The sequence below is a fragment of the Ovis aries genome, chromosome 22 (genome assembly GCF_016772045.2).
Source record: "Ovis aries strain OAR_USU_Benz2616 breed Rambouillet chromosome 22, ARS-UI_Ramb_v3.0, whole genome shotgun sequence".
NCBI lineage: Eukaryota > Metazoa > Chordata > Mammalia > Artiodactyla > Bovidae > Ovis > Ovis aries.
In genome coordinates this window covers 34179852-34192834 of record NC_056075.1, presented here as the reverse complement: position 1 = coordinate 34192834, position 12983 = coordinate 34179852, and the positions used below count along the sequence as shown (strand labels likewise).

Sequence of the window (12983 nt, the reverse complement as noted above, 5' to 3'; positions counted from 1 at the left end):
CAACCCCTTGTGACCCCATGGACTATACAGTGCATGGAATTCTCCAGGCCAGAATACTGGAGTGGGTAGCCTTTCCCTTCTCCAGGGGATCTTCCCAACCCAGAGATCGAACTCAGGTCTCCACACTGCAATCTGCATTGCAGGGAGGTTCTTTACCAGCTGAGCCATAAGGGAAGCCCAAGAATACTAGGGTGGGTAACATTGTTTTAAATAGAAGATAAAGAAAGAGCAGAAAAATCCTCCCCCTTGGTGTCCTAAAACTGCTCCTTGTTGTTGTTGTTCAAATTGCTAAGTCGGGTCTGACTCTTTTCAACCACATAGACTAGTCTGTCAGGTTCTTCCATTCTCCACTATCTCCCAGAGTTTGCTCAAATTCATGTCCACTGAATGACAACACAGGAAAGATAATGAAATTTTAAAAGAAAAGATATACACAAGCAGACTTCAAGGTGAGGGAACTCTCAGGGGACCAGGTCCTGGGACGATGCTTAACAAGGCCTGCAGATGGGCAGCCGTGCTGGGAGGCAGGTGTCAGGGAAAGCCTACCTGTAGCAAAAAGCACACTAAACTGAAGGATCAGATTGAGAACTACAACTCTGAATGCAGTAAGAGAGAAATACTGTGAAACTACAAAAGGAAAAATAAGTTCCAGGGGATATTGGGTGGGAAATATAAAGAACATCCAGTTAAATCATTAGGGCAACTACCACAAGGATAGAAACAGTGTGTAACTTCAAAATCCAAGGCGGGGGGGGCGGGGGGGAATTCGAGTATGATAAAATGATAAATAGAAAACACCAAGTAAGATGACCGCACAAAACCCAAGTAACCAAAGTATCAACAATTAAGTCTCAATTAAAAGAGAGATAGGGAGAAAAATATCCAGATAGATAATATGCACAAAAGACATACATTAAACAAAATATATGGCAAGCTTGCAAATAAAAGGACTATAACATGTGCTATGCAGATAACCAAAATAAAGTTGGTCTGCTAATGATTAACAGCAGATAAAAGAACCTAAGGTAGAAAATATTCAGATAAAGGGAAATATTTTATATTGACAAAAGAAACACTCCCAGGAGAGAGCAGTGACATCACCTTGAGATATATTAATATAAAGTAAAAACGGATTAAAGAGAAATTCAGCCTCCAAAAGGACACACCAGCTTTAGAAACATACTAGTCAACAATCAGTGATAAGATGCATTTTACTACCGCAATGAAACTTGATCTAGTAGAGACCAATACAACCAAGAATATTCATTTTTTCCAACATTGAGATATACCGGAGTACCAAGTCCACCTCATCTAACTCCAAAAGAAACTAGTACCATACAAGCCACATTCACGCACCACACTATACCAATCCCCATCTCAGATTTTACTTCCCCGAAAACCAGCATGCAAACCCACAGTGGACGATGAAGGGTCCACTGTGGGTTTGGTTTTAGTTTTTTTTCCCGCCACCCCCTGAGGCATGTGGGATCTCAGTTGCCCAACCAGGGATCAAACTCATGCCCCTTGCGTTGGGAACATGAGGTCTTAATCACTGAACTACCAGCGAAGTCCCTGTTTTAGTTTAAAAGTGGTAAAATATTACAAAGAAAATGATGGCAAGCCTGACTATAAGAACAATCAAAAGCTTACCAATAACAGTAAAGAGATCAGGAAATACGTATTAACTCAAAGATGACAAGTTGGATGCCTTTAAAAAGTGGGATAAACAGTAAAGAGACATTGAGACACTGTGGGTGACTGGCCCAAACACCACCTTCCACCTCTGATTTGCCAGCCTCAGTTAGAGACAACATTGGCCATCACCAGAGTTCTCCTGAGTTGAGCTTCTCAGGAAGCTCTGTCCTTTTCCGACGAATAGGGACAGATTCAGCTAGCAGGGTCTTTCACTCTTTTCTTCCGGCAACACAGACCTGAGGCCTGAAGATGTACCACCCACATCACAATGAGGAAGCAATAGGCATGATCAAGCCGCACAACTTCAGGACACTAGAGGAGAAAATAACCAGGCTGGTGCCCCTGGCAAAGGCTCTGACTCTAGCCCGCATCAGCCTATGCACAGACTTGCTGTGGCATCAGAAAAATAAACCTTTGGGTTTTCCCTTATTTGCAGCCCAAAGGATACAGACACCAATAAAATAAACGAGCAAAAGGTGTGAACGAAACGCATAGAGGATGAAGATTACTTGATTAACATATGGGGTTGGGAGGAGGGACATTAAATCTCACTTGTAACAAAAAAATTCAAATGGGAATACCTATGTATCACTTCCTTCGCAGCATACATGTAATTAAAACACTCAGTGATGAAAGGAATGTAAATGAATATGTTCTGTCTGGGAAATAATTTGGAGATTTATATATGCATTTTGTTCTCTTGCATATATGTGTACATATATATGCACATATACATATGTAAACATATATATAATATATATTCTTTAAAATGTCCATAGCCACTCACCAGACAAATCTACTTTTAGAAATCATCCCACTGAAATAATTGTAAATATCAAAAAATACAGTATGTATAAGTATCCATTAAAAATAAAAATAAATTAATAAAATAGAAAAAATAGAAAATTAACTGTGATGCCTCTACTAGATAGGATATTACACTACCATTTAGAATTTTAGTTTTCAGAAACACTGGAAAATGTCTGTTAGAACAGCAAACAAAAAAATCAGAAAAACACTGTTATTTAGTATAATAACTGCAAAATAAAAAAGAACAAAACTATGTAAAAAAGAAGACTGAAATACATTAAATTTTAAATTTTAAAAAACAGTGGTCTGGGGTGGGTAAGTTGACAAGAAAATCTTTTTCACTATTGTTTTCACTTTCCAAATTATATTAAAGGATGAGTTACTTTTATACAAAAAAAAGGATTTTAAGGTTAAAATATCATTTTATGTTCAATTAAACCTTTTTCCTAAAGTGTGGTTAATTTTAAAGCAAGTAAAAAATCACAGTAATACTTAAACCACAAAACTAGGGTACAGACAGCTTTTTAAGACACCACCAGGACCCTCAATACAGTCTTTAACTCCTAAAATAGCCTTCCTAACTTTCTCTTTATTTGGTAAGGCTGACAGTCCACAACTGCTTACTACCCTGTACAGTTACCTAAAGACAGTTATTTTAAGTTGGTGCTGGAACCATGTCTTACTAAAAAATTAACAAAAACCCTTCTAATTTCCTATAGCACCTACTGTGGTGTTTGGTATAAAGAAGCATTCAAAAGATACCTGTATGACAAACACTATCTAAAATGCCCTATTGCACTGTCTTCCTGACAACCTGGACAGGACAGTTAAATTCACTGTCCAAAACTCTCATCTGACCATTCTAAACGGAGAATTACATCCTAGTACGAGGTTTATTGAAATTTAATAGCAATAATTCATGTCTTAGCTCAACTCTTCCAAAGTCCAAAAATTAATAAATATATACTGACTTTAGGAAGGATAACAGAAGCAGTCTTAGACCTAACGTAAAAAGTTTAGTCTGCTTGGTCAAAGTTGCTCAGTCATGTCCGACTCCTTGTATAGTCCATGGAATTCTCCAGGAAACAATACTGGAGTGGGTAGCCTTTCCCTTCTCCAGGGGATCTTCCCACCCCAGGGACTGAACCCAGGTCTTCCACATTGAAGCAGCAAACAAAAAGGATTTAAGCTTAAAAGAAGCTCCACCTATGGTGGAATCTTTAGGTTAGAATTTAGGTTCATTCGCCCCACCCAATTTAGGAATTTTCATTACAACCCCCAGGGTAAACAGACATCTAGACCGGTCCTGTAACTAGAGACTTATAACATCCTTTAATTTTGGACAGCCAACTGTACTGCACATGTCTCTATAAAATGATTCTCTTCCCAACTGACTACTGACTCCTGTTGTGACCCCAACCTTTCAAACCTCTGAAATGGGCACCACGTCCACTTTCCTCCAGGTCCTTCACCAGCTGAGGATCTGCCAGAGCTCCCACAATTTAGCACGTTCTCTAGTTCATGAACAACCCAAACACAGACAGGACTCTCGTAAAAGCACAGGATTCGAGATGTGGGCTGACAAATGGTCAACAGGAGAATTGTGCTATCCCTGACTCTGAAAACTACTTTCCTCATGCTCTAGCTTTTGAAGGAAGGAGGATTACTGTGAGCACACATATGGAGCTATCTAAAATCTTTTGGAAATCAATTTTTTTTAATGTGTAATTATCATACCACGCAACTGCCTTTTTTCTTCTGATTTATAAAGTTCTAATGAATTTTAACACATATATAGATTTATGTAACCACCACAACTGGGATACACAACAGGCTTTTAAAGCTGAATTTCAACATTATGAAACACTGAGAATGTGCATGTATCTTCCTTTGGCTTCATCCTGGGTCAATCACTGGGGCATAACTGAATATGAAGTCAATGGGCCCTATACCATAATGCTGCGCTTCCCAACCTTGGGTTGCAAACTTCCAATATATATAGGTACGGATATTGCTTTGCAGGTCATAATACCTCGAGGACTGCCTAACCTCACCCAGTTTTAAAGTAAGTAGTTCCTCCATATAAAATCCACTATTTTTTTTTTTTAACACACTACTGGTGATGAATAACACAAATTTATAATCATCCTCAAATCCACAGTAAATAGTTTTGTTGTTTCCTTAGCCAACACAAGAGGTTAATTAGAAAGATTCCCAAATTTCTTTAAGGGATCACTGATGATGGAAAAAGGAAGAGAGTTCCAGAAAAACCTCTATTTCTGCTTTATTGACTATGCCAAAGCCTTTGACTGTGTGGATCACAATAAACTGTGGAAAATTCTCAAAGAGATGGGAATACCAGACCACCTGATCTGCCTCTTGAGAACCTGTATGCACGTCAGGAAGCAACAGTTAGAACTGGACATGGAACAACAGATTGCTTCCAAATAGGAAAAGGAGTACGTCAAGACTGTATATTGTCACCCTGCTTATTTAACTTATATGCAGAGTACATCATGAGAAACGCTGGGCTGGAGGAAGCACAAGCTGGAATCAAGATAGCCGGGAGAAATATCAATAACCTCAGATGTGCAGATGACACCACCCTTATGGCAGAAAGCGAAGAGGAACTAAAAAGCCACTTGATGAAAGTGAAAGAGGAGAGTGAAAAAGTTGGCTTAAAGCTCAACATTCAGAAAATGAAGATCATGGCATCTGGTCCCATCACTTCATGGGAAATAGATGGGGAAACAGTGGAAACAGTGTCAGACTTTATTTTTTGGGGCTCCAAAATCACTGCAGATGGTGATTGCAGCCATGAAGTTAAAAGACGATTACTCCTTGGAAGAAAAGTTATAACCAACCTAGATAGCATATTCAAAAGCAGAGACATTACTTTGCCAACAAAGGTCCGTCTAGTCAAGGCTATGGTTTTTCCAGTAGTCATGTATGGATGTGAGAGTTGGGACTGTGAAGAAAGCTGAGTGCCGAAGAATTGATGCTTTTGAACTGTGGTGTTGGAGAAGACTCTTGAGAGTCCCTTGGACCACAAGGAGATCCAATCAGTCCATCCTAAAGGACATCAGTCCTGGGTGTTCTTTGGAAGGACTGATGCTAAAGCTGAAACTCCAATACTTTGGCCACCTCATGCGAAGAGTTGACTCATTGGAAAAGACTCTGATGCTGGGAGGGATTGGGGGCAGGAGGAGAAGGGGAAGACAGAGGATGAGATGGCTGGATGGCATCACCGACTTGATGGACATGAGTCTGAGTGAACTCTGGGAGTTGGTGATGGACAGGGAGACCAATTCATGGGGTCACAAAGAGTCGGACATGACTGAGCGACTGAACTGAACTGATGTTAACAGAAGAGCGGTGGCATGAAAGTAACTAACTTCTGCAGTTCTATAGGCAAATATAAGGCCTTGGTTTTGTGCTGTCCGTTAGCTCTATGCTTCACGAACTTATCTCAGTAAGACTGGACACACCTTCAAGGGTAAAAACTTTCTTTTATTTCCTTAGAATTCTCCAGCCCCTCTCCTATGAAGACAGGAACATCCCAGGATACACTGCAAACCGTGACATAAGGTCTCTCCTCTCTTCAGGACACCACAGCCAAGAGGTGAGAGTAAATTCACAGTGTGCTGTGCTTAGTCGCTCAGTCGTTTCCAACCCTTTGTGAACCCATGGACTGTAGCCTGCCAGACTCCTCTGTCCATGGGATTCTCCAGGTAAGAATACTGGAGTGGATTGCCATGCCCTCTTCCAAGGGATCTTCCTAACCCAGGGATGGAAGCACTGCAGGCGGATTCTTCACGGTCTGAGCCACGAGGGAGCTAAACACCGAAAGTGCATGCAGCAGATAACTCACTTTTCCCCTTTTCTCTTTGCTTTTGTCTTCCCAGTAACCCCTTGCATTCAGAGAGAATGGCTACCCAAAGGAAACATTCAACTTTTCAAGCTCTGAAGCTCAACGATTCCACAGGAACGTGAGCTTTAAAGTCCGTCAGATACAAGTCTGAGCAGTTTTATCTTCCTCATTCAGTATGCTAGCTCAGGCAAATCACTTCATCTTTCTAGGATTCAGTGACTATAAAGTCTAGCCAGCAGCAGTAACTTCCTCACAATATCATCATGAGGATTAAACATGAGGCTGTATGTCAACCACCTAGCACCGTGGCAGGTGCTTACTAAACCCCTAAAAGGCAGCTATTATTTTTACCTTACTTTTGTAGCACTCCCACACTCAAAGAATTTCTCCCACTCATGCAGAATTAGTTTGCTCCCTCAAGAGACAAATAATTTGAGAATTCAAGTAGTCCTGTTTCTTTATTCCCACAGAGCAGGAAAGAAGACCTGAGACGGTTTAGCAACCAAACCCACAAGGACCAGCGCCCTCACACAGTTGAGATGAAAATTCAGCTCATGTTCCTAGGCCTTGCAATTGTGCATTCAATACCCGGATGGCTCAACAAGGCAACCAGAGGCATGTTCCTTAATTCCAGAGGCCAAAAAGGCAAGCGTATTTATCGCAGGGCCTGATTACCAAGAAAAGCGACTGGCACACGGCACACACGCTACAGACACATGTTAAACGAACCAGGGTTGCCTCACCTATATCTAAGTAAATGCTGCAATGCACCTTCCTTTTACAGGAGGTAGGAAGGGGGCGGGGGGTAAAAATCTAAAAAATATTTTTCGCACTGTAGCTTTGAGTCAAATGAAAGCACTGAATCCACAAGTCAGATTCTCCTAGAAGGGGAAAGGGGTACTTGAAGGGGATGCAAGCGGAGGTTTGCACTCTGGAGAGTCACGCCTGGAAGTATGAGCTATTTTCCAAACCTCCTGCAAGTCCCCCTTAAGTCCAAAGCTCAACTCTCACGTCTCTCGCCCCTCCCCCCAGTATGCGATCTTCCCCATCCAGAACCTCCCACCCGAGACGTGCCTTCCCCGCCCAAGTTCTCAGGACCTCTCCAACCTTCGATACTCTCTCCACTTCCAGGCCCCTGGTACCCGCTCAACGCCCGACCTCAACGCCCGACCCCAACGTCCAGCGCCCAACGGCCGGCCCTCAACGGCCGAAGTTCGGCAGCCCTCATGTAGCGCCCCTTTCGCTCCCCCGTGCGCATGGGAACCCCGACCTGGAAAAAGGCAAAAGGGCTGTGGATCCGACCGTCTCTGAAGCCTCGTAGTGGTGGCGGCGTTTGCCCGTGCCAGGTGCCCTGCCGCCCAGTTGCGCACTCAGAGCTCACCTCGCTCCGGATGCCTAGCCGGCCCCCCTGGCGCCACTTGGCGCCTGCGCAGTCCACGCCCAAGTGCTCATGCTGCGTCCACGTGCATCCTCCGCGTGCATGCGGAGGCGTGCTCAGGGCCTGGTGGTGCAGCTTCGTGGGGGCTGGTACAAAGGCTGCGGGCTCAGGGCGATCCTCTGCGGAAACAGAAGGTATCTACTGTTTCAGCTTCTAGAAAGGAGTTGCTGGAAATTCCAAAGGCAAAGATACAGACCTTGTCTCCTCAAAGGTCACTTGGGTCATATTAACCACTTAAAGTCTTAAAAAAGGTTTTCAAATCAATCCCTGCTTCTGTGAGCTTGCGGAAAGTAGGTACAGGTGATCACAGTTTGCCCTTAGAGCACTTCATTATAGGTTGATGTTTCTCAAAGAAGAACAGTTGTAAACTTGTTTTTTTAAACGATGACTCTCGCAAAAAATGCAGAAGAAAAACGTTACTTGTATGTACCCATCACCTAGTTCCAAGTGTATCTATTTAAGGTCTGTCTTGTCTGCATCAGTCAGTTTGCCACTGATGCAACAATCTCCGTTGATTGTCTGAAGCAAATTCCTGCTGCTGCTAAGCCGCTTCAGTCGTGTCCAACTCTGTGAGACCCCAGAGAGGACAGCCCACCAGGCTCCTCCGTCCCTGGGATTCTCCAGGCAAGAACACTGGAGTGGGTTGCCGTTTCCTTCTCCAATGCATGAAAGTGAAAGTGAAGTCGCTCAGTTGTGCCCGACTCCTAGCAACCCCATGGACTGCAGCCTACCAGGCTCCTCCGTCCATGGGATTTTCCAGGCAAGGGTACTGGAGTGGGTTGCCAATCCTACTTGTGTATTATTATCTTTTTCAGTTCAGTTAGGTCGCTCAGTCGTGTCCTACTCTTTGAGACCCCATGAATTGCAGCATGCCAGGTCTCCCTGTCCATCACCAACTTCGGAGTTCACTCAAACTCATGTCCATCGAGTCGGTGATGTCATCCAGCCATCTCATCCTCTGTTGTCCCCTTCTCCTGCCCCCAATCCCTCCCAGCATCAGGGTCTTTTCCAATGAGTCAACTCTTTGCATGAGGTGTCCAGAGTATTGGTGTTTCAGCTTTAGCATCAGTCCTTCCAAAGAATACCCAGGACTGATCTCCTTTGGAATGGACTGGTTGGATCTCCTTGCAGGCCATGGGCCTCTCAAGAGTCTTCTCCAACACCACACTTCAAAAGCATCAATTCTTCAGCACTCAGCTTTCTTCATAGTCCAACTCTAACATCCATACGTGATCACTGGAAAAACCATACATAGCCTTGACTAGATGGACTTTTGTCGGCAAAGTAATGTCTGTGCTTTTGAGTATGACATCTAGGTTGGTCATAACTTTCCTTCCAAGGAGTAAGCATCTTTTAATTTCATGGCTACAATCACCATCTGCAGTGCTTTTAGAGCCCCCCCAAAATAAATTCTGTCACTTTTTCCACTGTTTCCCCATCTATTTCCCATGAAGTGATGGGACTGGATGCCATGATTGTAGTTTTCTGAATGTTGAGTTTTAAGCCAACATTTTCGCTCTCCTCTTTCACTTTCATCAAGAGGCTCTTTAGGTCCTCTTTGCTTTCTGCCATAAGTGTGGTGTCATCTGCATATCTGAGGTTATTGATATTTCTCCCGGCTATCTTGATTACAGCTTGTGCTTCTTCCAGCCCAGCGTTTCTCATGATGTACTCTGCACATAAGTTAAATAAGCAGGGTGACAATATACAGCCTTGACGTACTCCTTTTCCTATTTGGAAGCAATCTGTTGTTCCATGTCCAGTTCTAACTGTTGCTTCCTGACCTGCATACAGGTTTCTCAAGAGGCAAGTCAGGTGGTCTGGTATTCCCATCTCTTTCAGAATTTTCCACAGTTTATTGTGATCCACACAGTCAAGGCTTTGGCATAGTCAATAAAGAAGAAATAGACGTTTTTCTGGAACTTTCTTGCTTTTTCAATGATCCAGCGGATGTTGGCAATTTGATCTCTAGTTCCTCTGCTTTTTCTAAATCCAGCTTGAACATCTGGAAGTTCATGGTTCACATATTGTTGAAGCCTGGCTTGGAGAATTTTGAGCGTTACTTTACTAGCATGTGAGATGAGTGCAATTGTGCGGTAGTTTGAGTATTGGCATTGCCTTTCTTTGAGATTGGAATGAAAACTGACCTTTTCCAGTCCTGTGGCCACTGCTGAGTTTTCCAAATTTGCTGGCATATTGAGTACAGCACTTTCACAGCATCATCTTTCAGGATTTGAAATAGCTCAACTGGAATTCCATCACCTCCACTAGCTTTGTTCCTAGAGATGCTTCCTAAGGCCCACTTAACTTCACATTCCAGGATGTCTGGCTCTAGGTGAGTGATCACACCATTGTGATTATCCGGGTCATGAAGATCTTTTTTGTACAGTTCTTCTGCGTATTCTTCCCACCTCTTCTTAGTATCTTCTGCTTCTGTTAGGTCCTTACCATTTCTGTCCTTTATTGAGCCTATGTTTGCATGAAATGTTCCCTTGGTATCTCTAATTTTCTTGAAGAGATCTCTAGTCTTTCCCATTCTGTTCTTTTCCTCTATTTCTTTGCACTGATCGCTGAGGAAGGCTTTCTTATCTCTCCTTGCTATTCTTTGGAACTCTGCATTCAGATGCTTATATCTTTCCTTTTCTCCTTTGCTTTCTGCTTCTCTTCTTTTCACAGCTATTTGTAAGGCCTCCTCAGACACCATTTTGCATTTTTGCATTTCTTTTCCATGGGGATGGTCTTGATCCCTGTCTCCTGTACCATGTCACGAACCTCCGTCCGTAGTTAATCAGGCACTCTATCAGATCTAGTCCCTTAAATCTATTTCTCACTTCCACTGTATACTCATAAGGGATTTTATTTAGGTCATACCTGAATGGTCTAGTGGTTTTCCCTACTTTCTTCAATTTAAGGTCTTTATTTTCAGAACAGTTTTAGAAGAATAAGTGGATTCAGAAGACTATGGAGAATTCCCACATAAGCTAAATTGTTTCCCCTATTATTAACATACTTGTAGAATACATCTGTTACAATTAAGGATCCACTAGGACTTAGGGAGATCCAACCAGTCCATTCTGAAGGAGATCAAACCTGGGATTTCTTTGGAAGGACTGATGCTAAAGCTGAAACTCCAGTACTTTGGCTACCTCATGCGAAGAGTTGACTCATTGGAAAAGACTTTGATGCTGGGAGGGATTGGGGGCAGGAGAAGAAGGGGACGACAGAGGATGAGATGGCTGGATGGCATCACTGACTTGATGGACGTGAGTTTGAGTGAACTCTGGGAGTTGGTGATGGACAGGGAGGCCTGGCGTGCTGCGATTCATGGGGTTGCAAAGAGTCGGACACGACTGAGTGACTGAACTGAACTGAACTGATGGCCCCCAGGGGTACTGGTGAGACATTTTTGTTGGATGCCCCATTGATGTTTTCTCATAATAAGAGGGTAGTTATTGGAAAGACTACAGAGGTAAAATGTTATTTCTGTAGCATCACATCAAGCATTCTTTGAACATGACTGTTGCTATTTTTTGTGATCACCTCGCTAGTATTTATCAGGTTTCTCTACTATAAAGTTATTTTTTTCCCTTCCTTTATGTCGTGAACACAGAAGTCATTTTGTGCAGTCTACACCTAAACAAAGGGAATTATGCTCCTCTTCCTTAAAAGTACAGTATCTACAGAAATCATTTGAAATTTTTTTTGTATGGGAGATTTGTCTCTCCTCTTCAACTTACTAAATATAGTCAATCATCAGTCAGTTCAGTCACTCAGTCGTGTCCGACTCTTTGTGACCCCATGGACTGCAGCACACCAGGCTTCCCTGTCCATCACCAACTCCCAGAGCTCACTCAAACTCACATTCATAGAGTCAGTGATGCCATCCAACCATCTCATCCTTTGTTGTCCCCTTCTCCTCCTGCCTTCATCTTTCCCAGCATCAAGGTCTTCCAGTGAGTCAGTTCTTCACATCAGGTGGTAAAAGTATTGGGGTTTCAGATTCAGCGTCAGTACTTCCAATGAATATTCAGGGCTGATTTCCTTTAGGATAGAATGGTTGGATCTCCTTGCAGTCCAAGGGACTCTCAAGAGTCTTCTCCAACATCATAGTTCAAAAGCATCAATTCTTTGGCGCTCAGCTTGCTTTATAGTCCAACTCTCACATGCATACATGACCACTGCAAAAACCATAGCTTTGACTAGACAGACCTTTGTTGGCAAAGTACTATCTCTGCTTTTTAATATGCTGTCTAGGTTGATCATAGCTTTCCTTCCAAGGAGTAAGCATCTTTTGATTTCATGGCTGCAGTCACCAGCTGTAGTGATTTGGGAGACCCAAAAAATAACAGTTTCCACTGTTTCCCCATCTATTTGCCATGAAGTGATGGGACCAGATGCCGTAATCTTAGTTTTCTGAATGTTGAGTTTTAAGCCGACTTTTTCACTCTCCTCTTTCACTTTTATCAAAAGGCTTTTTAGTTCCTCTTCACTTTCTACCATAAGGGTGGTGTCATCTGAATATCTAAGGTTATTGACACTTCTCCTGGCAATCTTGATTCCAGCTTGTGCTTCATCCAGCCCAGCATTTCTCATGATGTACTCTGCATATAAGTTAAATAAGCAGGGTGACAATATACAGTCTTGTCGTACTCCTTTCCCGATTTGGAACCAGTCTGTTGTTCCATGTCCAATTCTAACTGTTGCTTCTTGACCTGCATACAGATTTCTCAGGAAGCAGGTCAGGTGGTCTGGTATTCCCATCTCTTTTCGAATTTTCCAGTTTGTTGTGATCCACACAGTCAAAGGCTTTGACATAGTCAATAAAGCAGAAGTAGATGTTTTAATCATATTCAATCATACATATATCAATAGAGACTCAGATATTCATTTTATGCTCTGGGTTATAATCTAACACTCCTTTATTTCCTTGCTCAAATTGTTCCAACTTTGACTATTGGCAACTCTTTCAGTTATGTTTTGTTCTTCTTTGACATACCCCCCCCCCCATCAATGTGATTGTTTTTATTTTTTGAAGTATGTTCTTTCTGGCATATTGTATCTTTACATCCATATATATTTATGTACGTATCTTTAAAAGATCTTAACTTCTGAAAAACATCACCCAAATTTATCCCGTCTTTAAAAATAATTTCATAATATCATAAAGTT

The 12983-nt window shown here is 42.4% G+C and overlaps 1 protein-coding gene across 1 annotated transcript in view; it reads right to left on the bottom strand.

Annotated features, from left to right (window-relative positions):
- The window catches only part of TDRD1 (tudor domain containing 1), a 61404-nt gene that overhangs the window by 46599 nt on the left and 1822 nt on the right, over positions 1 to 12983 (bottom strand). The window contains exon 2 of the mRNA XM_060405115.1: positions 7758 to 7933. Within this exon, the coding sequence (XP_060261098.1) occupies positions 7758 to 7933 (176 nt within the window). The remainder of the gene's footprint in view (positions 1 to 7757; positions 7934 to 12983) is intronic.